The 22,400-nt window shown below is 43.5% G+C and overlaps 1 protein-coding gene across 7 annotated transcripts in view; it reads left to right on the top strand.

The window, feature by feature from the left end:
• Nucleotides 1–22,400, top strand: part of dab2ipb (DAB2 interacting protein b) — a 175,623-nt gene that overhangs the window by 119,425 nt on the left and 33,798 nt on the right. For 6 of the 7 annotated variants that reach the window (XM_030085470.1, XM_030085471.1, XM_030085469.1 and 3 more), the window contains 3 exons: nucleotides 11,620–11,773; nucleotides 14,660–14,758; nucleotides 18,637–19,191. In XM_030085470.1, coding sequence (XP_029941330.1) covers nucleotides 11,620–11,773; nucleotides 14,660–14,758; nucleotides 18,637–19,191 — 808 coding nt within the window. Of the gene's footprint in view, nucleotides 1–533; nucleotides 808–11,619; nucleotides 11,774–14,659; nucleotides 14,759–18,636; nucleotides 19,192–22,400 lie in introns of those variants that run through there. The other variant, XM_030085474.1, reaches the window with a different exon arrangement.

The raw sequence follows: 22,400 nt of genomic DNA, 5'->3' as shown, positions 1-22,400 counted from the left end.
CGGCATTTTCCCACAGAACATGGTGCTGAAGGCTGGGTCATTGTTTCCTGCTGCAGGGGGAGAAACGAGGGAGGAGGGGGAAGCCGGGAGTGGGCTGACTTCCTGGCTGCCAATTCAGGGTTTATGTCAGTGTGAGAAAAAGCAAAGGAGACAGATCTGATGATGCTGGAGAACTGGCTTAATCCGCAAAAATATAGATGTATTTTCCAGAAAGCAGCACTGAAATGACTTCTTTCCCTTTTCACCCCTCATTGGTTGGTAGGAGTTCAGCACTGTCACATTTAAATCCATTATTATGCAAACACAGAAGCTGAACTATATGTAAATTCCCAGAACAATATTACAGTGATGCCAAAGGAATCTTAAAATATCTGACACCAATTGAAAACCGCTTTTAATCTATAATTCATCATTGTTTTTGCTACAGTGTTTATTTTGAGATGAATAAAAGTGGAAACAATAAGTTTGTCTCATTTGCAAACACAACAAGCAACTTTTCATTTGTGCTCTACTCCATCTCAGTCGAGGTTGCGCTAGTTTAGCTCGGCTTGTCCCAAATAACAGCACTGTCTTTTTAAATAGGATGTGGAGAGGGGTGTGTTAGTAGCAACAGACATCCTCAGGGAGCGGTGTGGTGTAACTCGGAGGGCAGAGGCTCCAGCCACGTTCCCAGAGACTCAAAAATAGTCAGGAAAAAGTGCTGAAAGCAGCCACTGGTGAGGAATGCGACCCAAAGTGAAGCCGTGTGTTTCAAGGATCTGGCTCAGGGAGCTTCTGCTGGACCATGTTTCACATATTCAGTAAATCGTAAGTGTGACTTTGTTTTAATGCTCGGGATCTGGCTTGTTGCTGTAGACAGTCGGAGCGCAGCTGCACGCTGTGGTTTTATGGGAACCTCTGTTGCTGCATCCACCCACCCACGGTTCACCAAGGACCGTCCGCGGCGGCTGCAGCCGGCTCGTTTTAGCTGCCGAGACGTCATAAAGTACTTTCCCTGTAAATTATGAATGTCAAAAAAAAGAAGAATGCTGTAATGAGTAATTAAATGGAAAGCAGCATTGGCGAATAGCTGGAGAAAAAGGTGCTATGAGAAAGCAACAGCGGCACGTTTGGACATGAAGATGAAAACTATGCAGGGCCGGAGGCAAATCTGACTTTTACAGTGCAAATAAGATCTGGGTATTGACAGCATGTTCCACAATGCTTTACTAAATATCTGCTCAAGCTGCTTCATCCATGTAACTCCTCTAACTGATGAAACGAAGAAGGGGGAATCGTGTTTGCAGAGATCATAGGTTTGATATAGTTTTTGCCATCTGAGTTGTTGCGTGGGCGGAAGGTCTCTGCCTTCTTTTTCTCCTCGTGAACTCGAGTGCTTCGCCTGTTTCTTTGTCCACTGCCACCGGGGTGTTTGAATATTCAGGTCAAGAAGTGAGAAACACTTCCTCATCTCCTCCACTCTTTTGCATGTTGTTATCAGTTCCCCGAGCACTTAACAGTTATGCAAGAATTTGAACAAACGCTTTCTCACTTATAACTAATTTATGTTTTTTTTTTCCCCTCAAATTGCACTTGCAGATAGAATGACAATCGTTCCGTTTTTTGAGGGGCGTTCCTGTTGTGCAGTATGTGAATTACAGCTACATCTTGTAATACTATACTCAGAAGTACATGAGCACAGATGCACAGTCCATTTCCATGACCTTGACATGCCTCAAGTCTTCCCAGCCTCTTGGTAACAGCTGAGTCATACCCACTCATATGTGACCGTTTTGCCGCTAATAGTCTATTATTGTCGCTCTGGAGGTTTGTGGTCAAAGCGCAATTATATTACCACAGTTGATGGGATTAAATAACAAATCAATACTGGCTAATGAGAAATAACAAGTTGGAAGTGCTGTAGCCAACGTGACAAACGCCCCCACCCCCAATGTGCTTTGGGATTGGGGTTAATAATCCTCTTGTAAAAATCAATAGTAGCATTGCATATATTCCCATATTGACGTGGTGTATTTTACCGATCGAGGCCAGGAAGTTTTCTCTTGTCTTGCTCCTCCAATATAATCTAGTATTTACTGAAGAGTTTCTTAAACAGCGAACGCCTCGCGACGCTGAGAGCGACCGTATGGCCCAGAGCCAGATAGTAAGTCAGTGAAATTGGGCAGACATCAAACCAATTAAGCCGGCATTTCCACCATCCCGTGTCTCGCCGTGTGATAACTTTATCATTGCTGCCTTTGCTTTCGTACCGCTGCCCCGCTCTCCTCGCTGCTGCGCTGTTTTCTTGAATTAATGAATCCTTAACCAGCGATGGTGGCCTCAGGAATTACAAAGTGAAACAGGGTCTCGTGTTGTAAACAGCGCTTTCTTAGATACAGAATAATGATTCACCCCTGACCTGTTAGGGTTATTTCTTGACAAAGCCGGTTTGTTTCTTGTCATAATTATGTATATAAACACATACTTGTCGAGAAGCAGCCGTTCTCTCACACATACCACAGCAAATCAGATATCTGGTTTCGTCAGGGCCCATTTTTCTTGCAATTTCGAAGGAATGCAGAAATGTTGGATGTGTAAATACACTGTTTGTTATTTTACTCTGCTATTAATTTAATAGGAAATTTAATCTCAGGCTGCATTTTATTTAAAGGAGCAACAAAGAATACAGTAGATAATATATGTTGCGTAGCAGTTTGTCAATCTTTCCTCTGTTCTGGTCAAACTCCATGATGAAATCCTCTTTTTAGACGGCTCGCCTCCTACTCCAGCTCAGAGAGCCCATCATATTTTATTGAATCTCAGCGGTGGAGTCAAGTAGGGTGGAGAAGGAAAAGGAATTTTAATGCACAAGTACGTATTTGCTTGCCTTGCATGGTATTCCTGTGCAATAAATTATTCATCTCTCTTACGTAAGTCGTTATTGTAAGTCCCGAATTAAAGACGACATTGATACCATGTTTAATCAGTCACTTGCTCTTCCCCGCTTCCCTTTTCTGGCAGCCTCTTTATGTGTGTGTGAGAATCCTTTATTGCCTGTGAGATAGTGTCTGTGTGGATGAGCCTGGGATATGAAGCTTGAATGAGTATCCCACCTGGTTGCATGGCAGCGCGCGAACTCTCATAAAATCAATAAATGGCGATCAATCATCAGGATGGTTTTTTTTTTTCCTTTCCAGCCCCTTTTTTTTTAATCCCTCATGCAGTGCACTGTTTCAATCAATACAGCTATCATAATGCTCAGTGGTCATTAGTGTGACATGGGTCCTCGAGCCGCTGACCTTGGAGACAATTTAAAGAGTTACTCATTAGAGTGACCTTTGACCTCATTATGAATCTTCTGCCATTGTAATGATTTAGCTGCTCTAGTTGGATCGCTCTACGCACACACACATAAGCAGTGCAGAAACCACGTAACACCTGCTTTTAAACTTCATCCGTAAAGATAACAACATGAGGAGGATTAAGCGAACTTTGGTGCAAATTAAAACTGATGAAATCACAAGAAATGTAAAAAAATAAAAAAATAAAAAAATCCAGTCCTTGCAGATAATCGCCCGTAATTGGCATGGTGTGCTTTGCAGCTGCAGGTCCGATCTTCCAGGTCCAGTCATTGCAATCCGCGGCCAGCTGTTCCGTCCTTTTCCCGCTCGGCTCCTGAGTTGAGAGCCAAACCCCAGACGGCCCTCACCGCAGCGGCCCTCCAGTGTATCCGTGCTGCGCTCCTGCAGTGAGTGTCCTAGCAGATGTTACACTGAATTACCTCCCAGCCTAGCAGGGAGACTGCTCTCTCGCTGTAATCAAGCTGTGCGTGTCTACGTGTGTGCACGAAGCACACACGCCGCCTCAGTGGCTGTGTTAACGCTCCCAACAGTTGTTCTCCAGCCACCTGATTTCAGTTACCAGCCAACCTTTCCCACAATGTGCTGTGTCTGAGTCAGGCTTCCCCACAGACTCCTAAAACGGGGCCTGGAAGAGCTGATCATTTTAGAGATACTAAATGCTGAATGTGACTCCCTCCCTCCCGGTGTGTGTGTGTGTGTGTTTGTGTTGCAGGGAGACGTGTGTGCATGTGTTTGTATGTGGCTCATTCTTGCCTTTAAAAGCTTCCTTCCTCTTTGTAAATGAAAGGCCCTCTTTGTGCAGAGCGACCCTTTCTATACTTCAGCCTAATGTGTGCTCCCATCTATAGCTCTGAGTTATTTTTCTGGACAAAAGTGGTCACACCAATGGTGTTTTATTCCATCTTGTGTGGCGCCGTCAGGCCTTGGGGCACTGTCTTTTTCCATCTCCTCAGACTAATCTGTCTTTTGTCGTCAGCACAGTTGACCAGCGGTGGCATAAAAACTTTAAGTGCTCAAGCCACCGACAGACACAGGTGCCGCGAGGAGCTAATGCACTGGCTGTGGACTAACGTCTATGTTGCCTGTCTGTTTTAAGTTATATTTACGCCTTTTCCATTCTGCTGCCGCTGCCTTCAGAGCCGTGCTACGCAGCTCGTCTCGACTCACTGAAGACATGGATGGATGAGCAGAAAGGAAGTTTTTGATTAGGATTGTCAGACAAGAAGCGATGTATGGAAATGTCCACTGTCACATTTTCTGCTGCATCTCTTCCTCATTTTAGCCACAGCCTCGGCTTCCATCTTCACCGTTTTATGCACCACGCATGGCTTCGCCAGTGAGTGAGCACTGCGCTGCTCGTCTGTTGACTGGATCTCTCTCCTTCTTCCTTTCTTTTTATTTCCGGCCTGATTGGTGTTTGGTCTCCAAGGCCTGTAGCCACATGTCAGCGGTTCCGCTCACACATCCACCGTTCTGCTCCAGCAGTATCTGACAGGATCGCCTTTGTCTCTTTCCCTCACTACCTTGTGACTGCGATGCTCTCTGAGTCCCGCTATGGGCCAAACGTTTGTTTTGTTGTCTACATTCTCTTGTTACCCATCAACCAACTGTTCAGTCTGACGCAGACAACAGTGGACAGATGGCAGGTTGATGCACTCAAACATACATTTTCATGGGTTTTACCCACAACACAAATGCCATTTTGTGACTGAATAAATAATGAAACGCACAAGAAGAATCCGACTGACAACTTAAACGTCCCCCCGGCCTCATTATTCGCACCGAGGCCTCAGAACGACCTAACTGTGCCTGCTTGGATGAAATGAGCGATGGGTCCTGCCCGATCTCGGCGACAGACACTTCGTTGTTTCACCGCGGCCTGTGGACCTTTCCACTGAGTCGGCGCCAAAGCGGAGAGAATAATGGACACTTGATTGTGCTGAGGCTTGATGTATGAATAATGGCCTGTTTGTCCGCTTGTCCGTCTTTGCGGTGCACGTGTTTCGTAATCGTCCCTGAATAATTGGCCGTCTGTGAGCGTACAGTGCACGGTTACTGTTAGCTGTGATGTGCCATCTCTTTGATGTTTGAGTCGGGATCCAGGTGCTCGCAGGCCGGTTGGTGTTGCAGCCTGCCTTCAACTGTTTGGTGTGAGCTTTTGTTTTTAAGCCGAGCAAGCAGTTAGGAAATTGGTGCTGGGAGAAATGCGATGACAACTTCAGTGCATCGTTATTGAATGTTCTGAAAAAGAAGCACGTCTTTTACCTTTACAAGTGATGTCTTGAGGATATTCTATGCTGACTTTATTCATCGAAACCTGCAGATAATCCTGATTTTGCGATCACAGTTATGAACTCAACAGAGCTTTGTGATATATCTGAGATTTTACATTTGATTAAAATCTCATTTCTTTTAACTTATATGCAATGGTGCAACTCGTCATGTGCACCACTGCAATTTAATTTAGCATTACAAAATAAGTATGGTGACAAGAGTAAACACCCATGACCATGCAGAACAGTTGAGCAGTATTTTGCTTACAAGTAGGCGAAAACTGAGTTCTGCATTCATCATCTAGGAGCAAACAAGCAGAAGTCAAAATGGAAAAATACTTTTCCAGTACTATGCACCACAAAATGGTCTCACTGCACTGATTGAGACAGCAACAGCAACAACAACAAAAGCCTGACATGAAAGCTATGCTCTATTGTGTGTAAAGATAGTGCAGCTTACATTCCTTTTGGGGCCGTCGTTTAAAGCTAAATTAAACAAGTTAAAGTTGAAAACAAGCTTTTTTTTACAGTATGCTCTAATGTCTTCATCTTAGCTAGCGATCATGTGATTTTCATCTTTGGCAGTGGCTGAAAAAACTCACAGTACATATACTCAGAGGATCTCTGAAAAACTTGAATAGAAATGTAACTCCATGTATTGATGAATCTCTGAAAGATTTCTCAGCCGATCTGAATGTAAAGTAGATGTTTGCACTGGAGAGAAGAGTGGGAGAGAACGAAGGTCAGTGGAGACGAGCCAGAACACGTGCGCGAGATGGGAGATGTGTGAAAACGTGAAGGTACAAGGAGCAGATGAAATGAAGATCGATGCCGTGGACAGTGCACACAAGAGGAGAAGAATAGATTGCATGCAGGATGGAGTGGGTGCAGTCTCCTGGCAGTGAAAGAGAAGGTTTACAGTAGTGAGACCTGCTGGGACGTATTGTCTGGAGACTGTCTGAGGTGGTGTGAGGACAGGGTTGAAAATGAACAGATCAGTACAGGAAAGGTTGGCCTCAGATGAAGAGCTCAGGTTGAAATGGTTTGCACACTGCTGAGGAGAGAGAGTTGATGTTGGCGAATGAGCTGGAGGACAACAGGAAGACCTCAGAGAAAATTCATGGACGTAGCAAAGGTAGGATTTATTTTGTTGACATATATTTAAGAAAATGGTGAATGGATTTTATTTATTTTGAGCTGTGCGCAGAGCGTTTTACACTGTTAATCACATTCACCCATTCACACACACACACACTCCGATGTAGAGATGACCACTCTCCCTCAGCACTGAGGAAAGCCAGTGATATTGTAATAATTTGTGTTCGGCAACAGCTGAAGCGAACGAGTCAGTTTAATCTTGTACTTCACCTGATCCTCGTGCCTCATTAGCTGTGTGCTGACATCTTCACTCTTTAGTAGTTCTCATTTCTTCCTAAATTTTACATGGCATATCATAAATTTAACTTACACGGTTGCCTAAAGCAGCTCCCAATGAGTCCATGTGAGCATGTCAAGGAACTAGATCCTTGTGAGAAATCATCGGCGCAGTAATTTGTCATCTTGTTTATCTTCTCCTGGCTCCACTCTCGTTGATATGCAGACCTGCTGGCACACAGGTCTCCTGTGTTTCTTTGGTCAAGAGCATTATTAACAAGTAATTGCTGTGCTGGTGTGTGAGCGGAGAGCATATTGATTTTTGTAAAGCGCAGGACCAATGGCAAAGCGAAACACTCAGCAAACACCGCGCAGGGCGGCATCCACAGTAAACACTGTTAGTCAAAAGATTTAACATCAGGCTGCTTAATTCTGGTGGAGGCCTCTCCTGAGAAAAGTATTTGTTGTTTTAGGTTACGTCAGGAGGTTTATCTTCAGTTGTTGCCTGTTGGCTGGTACAGTAACGTGAGTAGACGGACGGCACAAGGAGAGCATTATTTTCTCCAGGGAAGATTAACATGGCTGCGTATGCGCCGTAACATGCTGTTGCTGCAGCACATGTGACGGTGTGGAAACGGAGTATGACGAGGACTCAGGAAGCGTAGTTACACGGAACGGCGCTACGTTAATGTGGGCTATTTTGAACTATCAGTACAAACATAGTCCCATGTGGTGCAGCCAGCGAGTCAGTGTGTTAGAAGTCTTAAGTGCACCGACGCCTGCATGGTCCCGATATTTCAGACTATATCAGATCCCAGACAGGCTATCAGATGAACTCTTTTTACAGGATGCTGGGACAAAGCGCACTGGGCGCAGCTCAGACACACTCGGAGCCTATTACTCCGCTCCTCTCCCCCCTGTGGTGCTGACTCCTAACTGAGTTTCCATTGAACCTGAGGAGAGCACGCCACATCCAGTTCTCACGCAGCCCTGATCGGATTTGGCCCGATTTGCAGGCATAAATTCCTAAATAGTGAATGCACGGCTACATCACCCTCCAACAAAGTGTTTGGATAATGAAAATGTGAAGAGTAACTCAGAATGACTAATGCACCGGAGCCTCTTTTTAACCGCGCTGCTGCATGAGGCATTCACCAATCAAAGGACTTTTTTTTTTTTTTTTTTTTTATACCAACCATAATTCCCATGTTGATACACTGACAGAACAAGAAGTGAAATAGTTATTGACATGCTTTGTTCCACTTGTTTTCATTCATCTGTTCATTTCTTTTTCTTTTCTGAAAGGAAGAAGTTTTCACACTTGAAAAGCTGGCGTATCAAAAAAAGAAATGAATGTCGAGAAAACCAGACATTTGTATGTCTTAGCGGTTCTGCCTTTTTTCTGTTGTGGGGGGAAAAAAAATAAAAATCATTGGCTCGCTGTTGCATGCCTCAATTCCAACAAAAGGCGAGAAAAATAACGAATGGAAGGTATGGACATAACTGCAGGGTTTCCAATTCGAATGCAGACATGGGGCTTTTTGATGCGTTACCTTCTACTTGCAATCACAACAGGGAGTGTGTGGATCAGAAAAGACATCTTCATTCATTTAGAAAAATCAATGCTGACAATGAAATGTTAGCATTGAGTCGATGTCGGTGTTTGAAAGTCAGCAAAGTGTTGTTTTTATTTTAAAGTCGAGGCTTGTTGGCGATGCTGGTGAACACACTCGCCTAAAAGTAACAATATCTGCAGTTTGAATCCAGGCTGTGCTCGCTTCCCTGTGTCTCAGGCGCTCTGGTTTCTCGCCAAAATCCAAAAACATGCACTTGATGTCAATCGGCGACCCTAAAGAGCCTGTATATGTGAATTTCAATGTCTTATTAAGGATTGATGACCTTTGTGTACGTCCTTAGCCGGATTGATCCGACTCTATCTCAGCCCCATCAAAGATGAAGCAATAAAGGAGATGGATGAATGAAGTCCCACTGGTTGTATTTACATAAATTAAGCTTGCTGATATGCACATTGCTTGATATTTAATATACCACAGGTTTTGAAATTCACAGAATAAAATGAGTTCTCTCTTGCGCGAGCATTGCTTGTATTCACATATCCAAGGCATTATAGATACGGAAAGCTTTGTGCTTTATGCACAATCTCTTGTCACTCCTAACAAGGTCCGTTCTTTATGAGTTGACCTTTTCAGTGGAGCTTTTTATAGTTAATGCTGTGTATTGGAGACACAAGTAGCTTCTGAGCTGCTATAGGCTTCTGCATCACCTGCATTGAATGTGAAATATTTATTCGCCCAGAATAAAGCTCAGGGTGGGAAAAAAAAATAAAATAAAGGGGGAAAAATGGTTGAAAGGAGATAAACACGGTGGGAGGGATAAACAGAGGAGGGAGAGAAGCAGAGAGCGAGGTGCGAGAGAGCGCGCCAGACAGGCTGTAGGAATTCACCTAACGTAAACCGTGCCCCCGACCTCAGGTAAACACCGAGCCGGAGCAAAGCGGAGTGGAAGTGCAGAGTATTGGAGGATTATCAAGGGCGACGAAGGGCATTCGTCGAGGACGGATTGTGTCGACGGGGGGTGGGGGAGGGAGCCGAGCGGCCGAGGGCGGCGGGCGGCGGGCCTCGCTCGTAATGCCGGTTGTCAGTTGCCGACACCGGCGGTGTGAACAATGTGTCAGACGCAGACAGACACATGTCAGACTGCCTTTCGTTGTGATGATCACAAAGTGGGCCACAAAAGGCTGTAAATTACACGTTGCGGCGCGGTTTTAACACAATGCCTCGCGGATGACAGGCAGCATTATTATTCATCAATTCATACTTTCGCCGTCTCCCACCATTTTCACTGACACTAATGTTCTTACAGTATCACACGCTGCGGGTGGAAGAAAACCTAAGAAATTGAACAAAACCCTCTCTTTCCCTGGTGATTTTTCATCATTTCGTTCGCAGCCTGGATGCCTCGAGTATGTTGGTAAATCAATACTTCTCATTGCTGTGACATATCCTAGTTTGTCTCTATGTAGAATATCGAATCATGGGTCATGGTTCATTTGGAGATCTTCCCATCCCTACCTGTTTGCAACACCACATCCCAACAAATGCTCCCCATTTTCCCCTCCTCTCCTCTCTCTTGACTCGCTCTCTGTTCTGCCCGGTACCCAGTCAACCAATCGCAAAGCAGAGGCAGGTGCAAACACACACTTCAGCTGCAGCTGTGCTTTGGAATAGTCTCAGTGCTCCTAAAACTGGATTTTTATGTGCAGCTTCTGTCCTTAAGGGTACATATTTATTTATTTGTGCAGCATTTGCATCTGTGTGTGTGCATGCGTGTGTGATTGAGGAACAAAAAGAGAGTTCAGGTCATTATCCACTTCACGTTGGACACTGGATTTGAGTACAAAGCTGGCTTACTGTACAAAGGGCTGCATGCGGGTTGCTAATCTGTCATTACGGACGCTGCATTTTTCCTGGAACGCTCTTCTTCTCGTCCACAGAGGAGACGCACCGAACACACAGGCACTCACAGCCACTCCAGAGGCTCACGCACACACACACACACATACATGAGATTAGTGTGTAAGCCGTCCACAGAGGGCACCACTAAAAGAGTGTTCTCACTCATTACACCAGCAATTGACCCTTTGTCTTCATCTTCCCGTCTGTGTCAGAGTATCAGGGGCTAATGTTATGTGCGGTGGAGCTCACACTTGCTGCTCGCAGACCCCCACCAGCACATTTGGCTTGTCATCCTCTTGGCACCGCCAGGCTGACTGGAACGTGGGTGAGGTTAATGAGTAACGGAAGCAAGACTTTATGTGGCATACCGGGAGGTATTTGAATAGAAAGGCAAATTCATTGCCCGGTTTTCACCTGGAAAGTCGTGGCGTATTTAATCTGCAAGGTGCACATTTGCTCTCCGTTAGCGATAGCTACGCACTGCAACTCCAGACAACAGTGGAAAGCTTCTGTCTTTCTCTCCTAATCTTCTCTGGATCAAAAATGTCCAAGAATGAGATCTGGGGAGAGTATTTCTCTCTAAATTAAGCACTTTCTGCGGTGCACTGTGAACTGCTCTGACAGTGTAATAGTCCGGATTTGACATTCACGATGAGAATGTTTTGTGTGGCGTGCATCAGAAGGAGCTTCGCAGAACAGCAAGCAAGTAGGTTATCGCTGTAAGAGCATTAACACATCATAGGAAGGATCTGAGCCTGGCCATTAATGATAATCAATAATATGAATCACCTCCTATTTATAGCGGCTCCAGTCCATCAGCTGGCAGCGCAGCTTGACTTAATCTCTCCAGCTCTTTCATTCATTCGATGATGGCTCAAGTTGCAAATGAGGAGCATGCAAAGCTTTGAAGTGGGCTGCGCGGACCTGTGTCGGAATACAGGAGCGAGCGGAGCTCGTCAGGCTGAGAGCTCGCTGACTTTGAGGCAAGTGGAGCATCCTCTCCTCGTCATCCTCACACTCGCTGCCTTCGCACTCGCCGCGAACGCGTGCAGATACGTGCGGCGCATATGCTTCCTCCTTCTCTCGCCTCTTCCCGTCCGGCTCTGCAGAGTGACTCAGTTCTCTTCTCCCTCTCTCTCTCTCGCTCTCTCTCAGATCTCAACTGATGCCAAGGCTGAAGGAGTCTCGCTCCCATGAGTCACTGCTCAGCCCCAGTAGCGCTGTGGAAGCCCTGGACCTAAGTATGGAGGACGAGGTTATCATCAAGCCCGTGCACAGCAGCATCCTCGGGCAGGACTACTGCTTTGAGGTGAGGAGGGGGGGGGGGGGGCACATCCATCCATCCACACACAGCTCCACTGCTGCTGTTGCTGTACTTGTGAAGTGGGATGAATTAGTTTAGGTGCCCCGGGCTCCAGAACTTCATTTGGATAGCTTGTAAGTTGCACCTCAAAAGATTGCATGCATACAGAATCTTCCCGCTTGAAGGTCAGTACAAAATATCAATCTTAAAAATAGGTCAACATTTTGAAGTTTCACTCAATATTTAGCTTGGAAGAAGCTGAAAAGACACATGGAGCTTTCAAACGTTGGCTGATGATAATTTTTAAAATGGTCAAAAATTAAAGCGTGAAAGAACACAGTTATATAAAATTTTAATTATTATATAAGGACACAGGGCAGCATGAGGGATTAAACTACAAACTTTGGGATTAACTGCATGAAAATACTGCTGAAGAAAGTTATAATGAATCATTTGCATTGAGCACAGATTGTGACCAGATAGTTTTCACAGTCTGATCAGAGCTGTTGATCAATTGCTGCACTTAAATCTGCCTCCCAACCATATAGAAACCTGCGAGAGGCTTTCCATCAAAAGTAGGAAATATGCAATAGAAATTAATTACCCTGCATTTAAGCACGAAGAGACTTTCCCACTTTCGTCAAAGTGTGCAATTAATTCCAATCCAGAGCCCAAGTGAAGTTTTTGAAGAGAATCTCAGCTGGAGATAATAAAAATAGCATCTTTCCTGAAAAAGTCCCCCCTCGTGGCAGTGCTTAATGTTTTGAGAAAGAGTGGGAGATGGTGAATAAACCCGGAGTGAAGTTGTAGGCGGTCAGAATGCTTTAATGAAGGTATAATATTGTGTGCAGTTTGGAGAAAAAACTTGAAAAACTTTTAAAATGTCCTGGTTATGAGGCACATTTTGCCTCCCCGGTGATTAGCAAAGCAAAGCTAAGGGATGAGTTAGAGTTGAATCAAGTGGTCGACACGCGGCCAAAAACACCTCACCGTACACAGCTTCATTAGTCGATATGTGAAAGTGGTGTTTACAGCTGCTGCTGCTGCCGTTTCACAAGTGGTGCAGATGCCCAGAAGAAGCCACGAGATTCAAACTTTCTCTCATTTTAATGAGTTACTCTTGGTTTCTGGGTCAAGGGGATTTTGTTTTGAGTTTACAATAACTGGGGATTTACCCCACTGTCCATGAAAAGTAGGACTGGAAAACTATTTTTCTGGATATCTTCTTTTGCAAATAACTTTCTTCATACTTCAGAGTCTTCAGGCACAAAGTAATGTTTATTATTGGAAGAAGTACTGATGTAGTTTCTGATTCATTAATTGAGTAATTTTTCTCACTCTAATAGCAAGACGGACGGGGTCTCTCGGGTAGTGTAGTGCACGGAGCCATCTGCTCCCTCTCAACAGCGTGATCTGTCATGAGTTTGGGAAATTAAGTTGAACTAATTAAAAGTGATAGCCCCACCAAAGCCTCTCCTTTGGAGGCATCATCCGGGAGACTTTTGTGTTACTGTATTCAGTCCATTTTGAAAGTGGAAACTAGAGTTTTGAGACATGAATGAGTTTTACTGTAATTTAATATATATATATATATATATCACACTCCATCTTTAAATTAAACACACATATGTACAAAGGTGACTTCAAAAATTAATAACAGGATACACGTGCACATGTTAAAACATACCAGAATGATGGGAAAAATACAGATTTGACTGAGATGAATGTGACACTAGCTGTGAGACTGTCCCACATGAACAGATAAGGAGAGAATTGAATGTGAAGAATCAAATTTTCTGATCATTTGTTCAGTATTTGCCACAGATTAGGAGATAAATTAACAATTAGCTCGTTAACAAGAAAATGAATGAATGTGTTTCATTTCATTGGGTATTAGATTTTAGTGTTTTTTATAAATCTCAGGCAGCATGAGTGAATCGCCTGACCAAAATAGTGGAAACATGAGGTTACTTAGATGAACCTGTGTGGAGTCGTCTCATCAATTTTTTAAAAAAAAATATTTATTGCATTTACTGGACATACCATCAAAAAACGAGATTTCGAATAAAATCCTGGTTTTCAGATAACATCAGAGAAGTTTCTCATCAATACTTCCTTCTATAATGAGATTGAAAGCTCATTTTTAGATGCATATTTGTTCATTTGACAGTTATCAAACTGAATCAATCAATTATATTTTTTACTATAGTAATTTACCATGTTCACTAACCTTAATGTGGTGTAAGTGAAGGTTCAAACTACAGTATAATCCCAGCTGTCAGACAGCACTGGTGAGACATATATATTATAGGATGTTTAATCCATCGTTAATGAACTGGAGTTATTTACTATGAATTTCTGAAATAAATTTCAAGAAAGTCCAGATTATGTTTGACACAGAAGTTTCTCATTACTTTACATCCCACAGTGGCGAAACCAGAAATCTGCTCCCATCTTTAATATGCAGCTCATTACATGTTTGAGTCTCCCTTTGTGTTGTTTTTTCTGTTATCTGCACTCGCTGGTTCTCCTGCCGTGCATTTTAAAATCGCCCAGTTATCGACCAGCCTGCCAAACGTAGCCGTCTCTCTTCTGTTCATTAACACCATTCAGTCATTTCTAATGGCTGCCAAGTCGTCTTCTCCCTCCTCCATTGTCTGTGTTTATCTCAAGCTTGTCTCAATTTTCTTTTTTTTTTCTTTTTTTGTTTTTTGCATTTTACATTTCCACTAGCAAAGTGGTGTTTCTGAGGTTTATTTGGAAAAAAAAAATACAAAGACTCTTCCGCCGCTCCACCTCTTCTCTGTCTTTGCTTTACAAGAGGTTTGACCCTTTAAACGTTGTGTTGTGTTTTTGTTTTTTTTGTTTTTTGTCTCCCCGCGGCGGCGGCAGGTCACCACCTCCACGGGAAGCAAGTGTTTCTCCTGTCGTTCATCAGCCGAAAGAGACAAATGGATGGAGAATCTGAGGCGAGCGGTGCAGCCGAACAAGGTGAGTGTGTAAACACCCAGTAGGTGGGCCGAGACGGCGTGAAGTAATCAACCCTAATCTGTCCGTGTCGCCGTTTCGAGCCGCGCTTTGCAGAAACCTACAAGGTGCCGACGTTCTGTTGTGATCCCCACGACAGCGGCGATCCAGTGTGTTTACATCCAGCTGTGTTCATGCACATTTATGGCGCGTGAAAAGCAGAGCATGCAGCGGCGGCGTGGTCCTTCCTATCCCAAGCATCGATACCATCTGTAATCTTGACAAACACAGCTGTGGCAGAGGGAAGGTAGCAAACATTTCAAGCCAAGAAAATGGTCCTAATCGCAGCGTCTTTGCTCCTTCATCCGTCATTGTTTAGCAAATTGCTCACTAATTAGAAGTTTTTAGGGGGAAAATGATCCTAAATGGCGTTGCACTGTTGGTATTTTGGCAAGGGCGTCTTATTTCTGCCTCTTTGTCAATTAGTTTAACACTTTTAATTACTCCGTGATTTCAAGATTTAAGGTGCAATGCAGGATGTTTTTTGGAACATATAAAACTCGCTTGGATTAGTTTGGAAAGATTTAAAGAAGATAGATGGATCGGTAAACTGGAGTTCCCGATTGACCTCAGCCGCATGCTGCAGACGGGGAACAAACACAATCTGCACTCACAGGGACAAGATGAAAACTCACAAAAACCTCCTCAGCTGAGACTCAGACCGGGGCTGTACTCACTGCGGAGTGGGAATGCTCACCACTATGCCACCATGCCACAGTGATGTTCCAAAAAATGTAGGGACAGAGTTTATTTACAGACAGATTCCCAAAAATAGAGATTGTACCTTGGAGAAACCAATAATAATAATAATAGTAATAGCTGCTGTCAGTTATGTTGCGGTACATAAATAAGTCTGAAGTACTGGAAATATTTTTGTAGTATTTGCTCAAAGAAAACTGGTATCTTTATTCTCTGAGGATACACACTAAGCAGCGTTCTCCGTTCATGTTGGTTCTGAAAAAAGTTTTCACTCCTTTATTTTCTTTATTACATGTGGAATTGTCAGAATTAGGACATTACTAGTTGCTACAATACAAACCCAGTTTAACTGATTTATTAGTCACCATGTTGTCTTTTAGACTTCTGTAGTGTCTGTTTTGAATTTAACAAGTGAATATGGTTCGTTTTGATTATAGACAGTTTACAAAAGTTTAGACTGTGGATGTGTTTTTCGGTAAATACGTCCATGAAAAATACATATTACTGTATCACTCATCAATGTGCAGAACATTTGGCTGACTCTCATGAGTTTTATGTTTTGAAGAATTGAGAAATCGCGGCCACGAGGCTCTGGGTCATGACGAATCATAGCAGAACGGAGGCGCAATATCAGAAATAGCAGGACGATCCTGTTGCATATCAGATGTTTATATATAGTCGGTGTTACACACTCAGAGTACAGTGCGCACAGGGACATTTAGGGACATTTTGTTGAGTCAAACAGTCACGCCGTCCTTTACGTTTGACATGTGTAGCTGACTCAGCGGATGAATCATGCAAGTTAAGATATTTGGCATGTATTGAGCGCTTCAGAAAAAAAAAAAGGAAGTGTTTCGTCATGGTCGTCTGGAGGAGGGGTCGTTCTCTAAATCTGTGAAGGATGAAGGGTGGTGACCTAACATTTCCTCAGGTGGAATAAGTAGACACAGATGAGCCTCGCCGCTTTATGATAAATGTGCAGATTCCTGCTGAGAAATGTGTTGATGTGGCATTTCAAGAACGGTGGCGGGAAATGAATGTTTCTCATAGTCTTGGATGAAAGTGCCTTGACCTGTTTGTGGAAAGGCTATGAGAAATGCCACTGCCTTGCCTTTTTGAAGGAAAAAAGCAGGATAAAAGCAGCCCTCCCAATGGGTTTTTACTGCAGCGGAGATGTAAAACTCTTATTTTCAGCAAGAAAAATGGCAGGGACTCTGATAATGCCTGACGAATGAGTCCGTTAAACCTTTGAATGCCTCGAGTTGTAGCTCGTAGCTTTGTGCAGATGCACTTTGAATGGACCGCAGAGACGTTTAAAAAAAGATAAAATGTTCCGAATTAATCTGCTTGACAAAGATAACTGAAACATTTGGCGTGAGCTCAGTTTTAAAGTACTGAATTGGGCTTTTGTCTGCAATTAACAAAACTGATGAGCTACTAATGTTATTGATGGGTTTTTTGTACCTGTTTCGCCATTTCCAGTGGACTCACTGCTCTCTTTGTGCCATAAAGCGAGGCTTGGTCTCATGACAGGTATCTTAAAAACAATGTGTTTGTTATTGTTCATATTGTATTGATAGAAACAGATCCAAAAGCCTCCTTGTCTTTCTGAGAGTTCTTTTCATTAATGTCTTTCTTGGCCGTGTGTCATTTTCAGAGGTACTTCTGAAGGAAATCTGAATAATGGCCAAAAATATTTCCTATTCTTGGCGAAATCAATTGATGCCACGAGAATGCGTTAGCTCTCTGTGAAATAATGTAGGGATGAGTTTTTCTTTTTTCTTTTTTTTTTTTTTTCTCTTTAATGATAGAAAATAGAGAGGTTGAAGGAATTTAAATTGCTTTTCTGAAAGGTTTGAAATCGTGTTGTGTTTTTTTTTCCTCCCCTTACAATGAAGCAACTTCAAAAGTAAAGATCTAAGGGCGGCTCTCGTTTGAGTATTATCAATTCATTCCTCCGTTTGTTTGATTTGTTTATCTCCGTGGCTCTCTTGTCATTCAGTACGTGTCCTTCTGTTTTTCTGTTTGTACTAAATTCTGAAGTGATCTGTCCTGTTTTGACCAGAACACACAGTAAATTAATGGATTTTAAATCTGAAACAGAGCAGAGACTGAAACACAAACACACGGTTGATTAACTCAGACTCATGTTTGTCTCATTTCAAGTAGAGTTTGTTTGGTTTATATATTGTTTTTGACATTATTGGTATCAGGAAGATTAAGTTCATTAATATTGTTCTTTCTATCAAGCCTGTAGCTGTCACACATGTTTTATTTAATCATTTAAAGTTTATTTTCTAGACTGAACCTGTTTTGTACTAACCAGTCAGGATTGCAACAGCAGTGGTTGAAAAAAAAAATGGAATTTACATATCTGCATTTAACCCATCCTGGTCTTAGTTAACCTTATCTATAGCTACTGGAGGCGTCGGGCGCTGAACCTCTGATCCAGAGTCTGTTTCTCTAACCTCAAGCCCACAACCACCCCCAGATACAGTTACTAAAATAAATACAGATGGAAACACACACACACACAAAAAAAAGGCAAATTATATGCAACATTATAAAAAGTCAAGTGAGATCTCTATCTCTGTCGATTTTGAGGAAAGAAAGTGATCAATTCAAAATAACTTGCATTGTTTTCTACAATTTAATATTACTTATTGCAGTAGATCATCTTGTTACAGCTGCTCAGTCACAGTTTTCTGAAAGACCTAAAGTTGCCCTTAGCTGGTATACACACAGACCAGGGGTGTCAAACCTGAGGCCCAGGGGCCAAAGCTGATCCACAAGAGTCTCCAATCCGGTCAAAGAAAACCGTTTTTATTTTTAGACAAATTTCTTGATAGTTGGGGACGCAACAAAACACTGAGAGCCAAGCTGAAATATCACTGATATGAAGAAAAATTTGCTCTTTATATGTTGTAATTGTCAGTCGTCATTGAACAATAAATAAAAAAAAAAAAAAATCAATGGATTAACTGTCAATCAGTTATACTTCTTGTTACTCAAGCAGTCATTTTTGAATCATATCCTATATATTTTAGTTTTTCTTTCAATGACTGCACTGATTCCCAACAAATTATTGGGCCTCATAACTTGTTCATGGCTCAAATTCCATCTCTTACCGTCTCTGTCTTCAGGACAACAGTCGCCGGGTGGAAAACATGCTGAGGCTGTGGATCATCGAAGCCAAGGACCTGCCGGCCAAAAAGAAATACTTCTGCGAGCTGTGCCTGGACGACTCCCTCTACGCCCGCACCACCTGTAAGCTCAAGAGCGACAATGTGTTCTGGGGAGAGCACTTCGAGTTCAGCAACCTGCCGGCCGTCCGGAGCATCACGGTGCACCTCTACAAAGACACGGACAAGAAGAAGAAGAAAGACAAGAACAACTACATCGGACTGGTCAGCATCCCCGTCGCCGCCGTCACCGGGCGGCAGTTCGTGGAGAAGTGGTACCCGGTCAGCACGCCCAACCCGCCCAAGGGCAAGACGTCCGGGCCCATGATCAGAATCAAGGCGCGCTATCAGAGCATGAACATCCTTCCCATGGAAATGTACAAGGAGTTTGCAGAGTACACCACGAACAACTACATGCTGCTGTGCTCGGTGCTGGAGCCCGGGATCAGCGTCAAGAACAAGGAGGAGATGGCCTGCGCTCTCGTCCATATTCTGCAGAGTACCGGCAAGGCAAAGGTTAGTACCATCAGTGTGCTTTATCCCCCCTTTTTTTTTTTTTTTAACTCCCACGTTTATAATTTCCGCTGATAAGACATCATAAAAGCTCGCGGAGGTTAACCGCTCCTCCGCTGCCTGCCTCGTAACGTGAACTCTTGACCCCCTGCAGCTGTAACACAGAGCAGACAAAGACCAGACAGACAGGTGATTTCCTCTCGCTGCTCAAGGCTGTATTACAGTTTTAACTGGAGCTAATCCCCTCCATGTATCCCCCGCAGTGCCGCGCGGCATACCGATGCAGGGCCGAGCACAATGTATCCGCTGCCGTCTGCGGCGCTGCGAGCTCGGGGGGAGATTAGTTCACCGCGGTAGTAGCTAAGCCTTTCCGTGACGGCGGGCCGTCGGACTCAAATAATCTTTCATCCAACGAAAAAAAACTGCATCTCACTTCCCTGTGACGGCACGACATCTGTCTTTTCCGGGCAGCCAAAAACAAATGTTGGCTTTTTTGACGGCGTGTGTGCAGCAGACATCTGTGTGAGAAAAGGGGAAAGAAGCCATCGTGACCGCTGCAGCAGTAGAAATGTGGGAAGGAATCTGGACACAGGGAGAACATGCACACTCCACACAGAAACAAGGTCGTGCAACCCTGCAGAAAAAGATTCAAATTTGTACACATTTTTAGCAATTGAAGTGTCTTTAGTTTCATGTTGCCATAAAAATGAGTATTTGCTTTGCAATAAAACCGAACACGACGCACCGATAAGCCTAATTTTACAACTTCAAGGCATTTAATTGAGAAATTGATATGGAGTTTAATCAAAAAAAAAAACAAAAGTAATCATCCATGTTTGGCTGTGGGAAGTTTAATACCACCATTGAATTGGAGCACAAGGGTTTTCTTTTTGATGAAAACAGCCATCTTGTTGTTCTTTTAATAGTAATTACTGGCTTTTAATCTGCTATTACATCAGGCTGCTTTCATCACTGCAGCATCAACATCGCCTCCTCTGCCTCATCGCTTCCCAGCTGCCATCCGCGCCTCCCCTTCACTTATTTATTTATTTTGGACAGTATCTCATCAGTGGAGCTTTTGAAACTTTCTCCGACTTTATCGCGGCTCAGCAGAATGATGAATGATTAGCGCTTAAGCGGCGACGCCAAATCCACGCTGCCCCGCCACTCTGCCGGTTTAGGCACGGCACTGATCGCTCCTGATGGATGGGTAGGCGAGAAGGCCTCTATCGGTCCCCGAAGAGATGGTCTTACGCTTTAATTACTCCCAATTAATCCCCGCCTTCTAGAGCAAATCACTAAAACTTGTTTCTCACCTATTGATCTTTCCTCCGTAAGCCTGATAGGGATTGGGCAATTTTAGCAATCTTGTAAGTTCATTATTCGCTACTCGGAGCAACACGGGTCTCTTAAGCTGGGGTGCGACATCAGGTTAATGTACAGGATGAAGCCTGTCATGCTAACTTCATCATTTTCAACATTTTTTTTTCGCCATTTTCGTATAAACAGACTGCAACAGTGTCGTGTAAACATGAAATTTAAAAAGACAAAAAAAACCAGCATTTTCAGTTGAAGCGTTGTGTCAACGAGACGTTAATTGCAGGAGGTGACCAATGCGACGTGCCAATAGGCCAGAATAACAACATCATTCATGTACACATCGGCTGCCATCAAGAGATAAATGAGAGGGAAGGGAGCCAAGAATGGAGGCATTGTTCTTCTGACACTTATCTGCCAAAAAAACTGGAGAGTAGAGAGAATTCAGACGTGGCCTTGCAGTTCACCCCATCTGCAGACCATTGTTTGGTTGTAGCGCCAGTGTCATATTGACCGTTGCATCATTTCTTGCTTCTTTTTTCTTTTCTTTCATGTGTTGGCTGATTGATGTTGGTGGTAACAGCAGCAGTAACACTTTCGAGACAGTGTTCCCAGGTGGAAGATGTTGGATCAATAACCCCAAGAACGGCTGAATGTACAATAATTTGACCGTTTTGTGAATGTGTGGTTGCAATCAGCCTTTTCTGTTCCCATGTGACATGTTTCCAGCCACCGGTGCTTCAGACAGCGTGAGGTGACGCACAGAACAGGGTCCGTCTGAGAAAAAACAAGCATGATTTGCTGAGTGGTCCCTGCACCTGGACCATAAATGCCCGGTCAGGTCAGATGAGGTACAGATTAGTGTAATGCATCTGCGAGTTGGGACTGCTGATGTGGTGCAGTGAATCCATTCGGTGCTTTTTCCACAAAGCCAAGAACTCCTTCAGGATGCTATTAAACAGGTAGAGATGGGATCAAACTTGATACCACATGCTGACTCAAGGCGAAGGTGATCATACTGACTGAGTGCACCGAGGGAACGGTCTGTGTTCAAGACTGCGCACAAGGTTGGGAGGAAGTTATGATTATGCGTTAATTTGCAAAGATTCACAAAGTCTGCTTGATTTATGATTGCATATGTTTTCAGACAGAGAAGGTAAACCAGCTCTGCCTTCAGCAGAGATGCTGTCGTGCTGTCGTATCTCTTCAGCTGGATCTCCACGACTTTTATTTGTGAACTTTATTCTTAGGTATTCCAGTCTTACGATGTTTTCTGCTGCTCTTCTTTTTCCCCACAGCTTTGAAGTTGTGACAGATCATCTCCCATATCATGTTTCTCTTTTTTCTTTATTCTTCAAACAAATAAATGATAATGTTTACAGCATTGTTTCTAAATAGGGCTCAATACGTGCAAAACCCCCTATTTTAATACACCCGTTTTCATGGGACATTCATCCTTAAAATACAGTCAAGCCCAAAGCGTCATCTATTTACATGAATTATGCAATTAAGCATACAAAGGATCTTTGTAAATCAGGCTCATAGACTATATTTGATTATTACACAAAAGGAGGTTTGATGGTTTATTTATGATCATTTCCCCCAAATTATGTGAATTTCTAGTCTCCGGCATGATAATCCCATCGGCCGTGATGAAAGAGGTTGTCATATCGCCTCTTTTGTAGCAGGCAGCTCAACATCTCAGAGTGCATACCTGCCTCGACTGGATTTATTCCTTCCTTATGTTCCTGCGCTGTCACCGAGTTGTTTATCGCCCTCACAAGATGACTGCAACTCGTCTTTGTTCAAGAGTAAACAATTTCCTTATATACAAGCAGCTTGCGTCTCCAGAAGATTCGCCGAACAGAAGGCCGTAGACTGACGTTAACAGGAGG

This window comes from Salarias fasciatus (assembly GCF_902148845.1).
Source record: "Salarias fasciatus chromosome 7 unlocalized genomic scaffold, fSalaFa1.1 super_scaffold_4, whole genome shotgun sequence".
Taxonomy (NCBI): domain Eukaryota; kingdom Metazoa; phylum Chordata; class Actinopteri; order Blenniiformes; family Blenniidae; genus Salarias; species Salarias fasciatus.
Note: the sequence above shows the minus strand (reverse complement) of the source record. Positions and strands in the feature narration are given on the sequence as shown.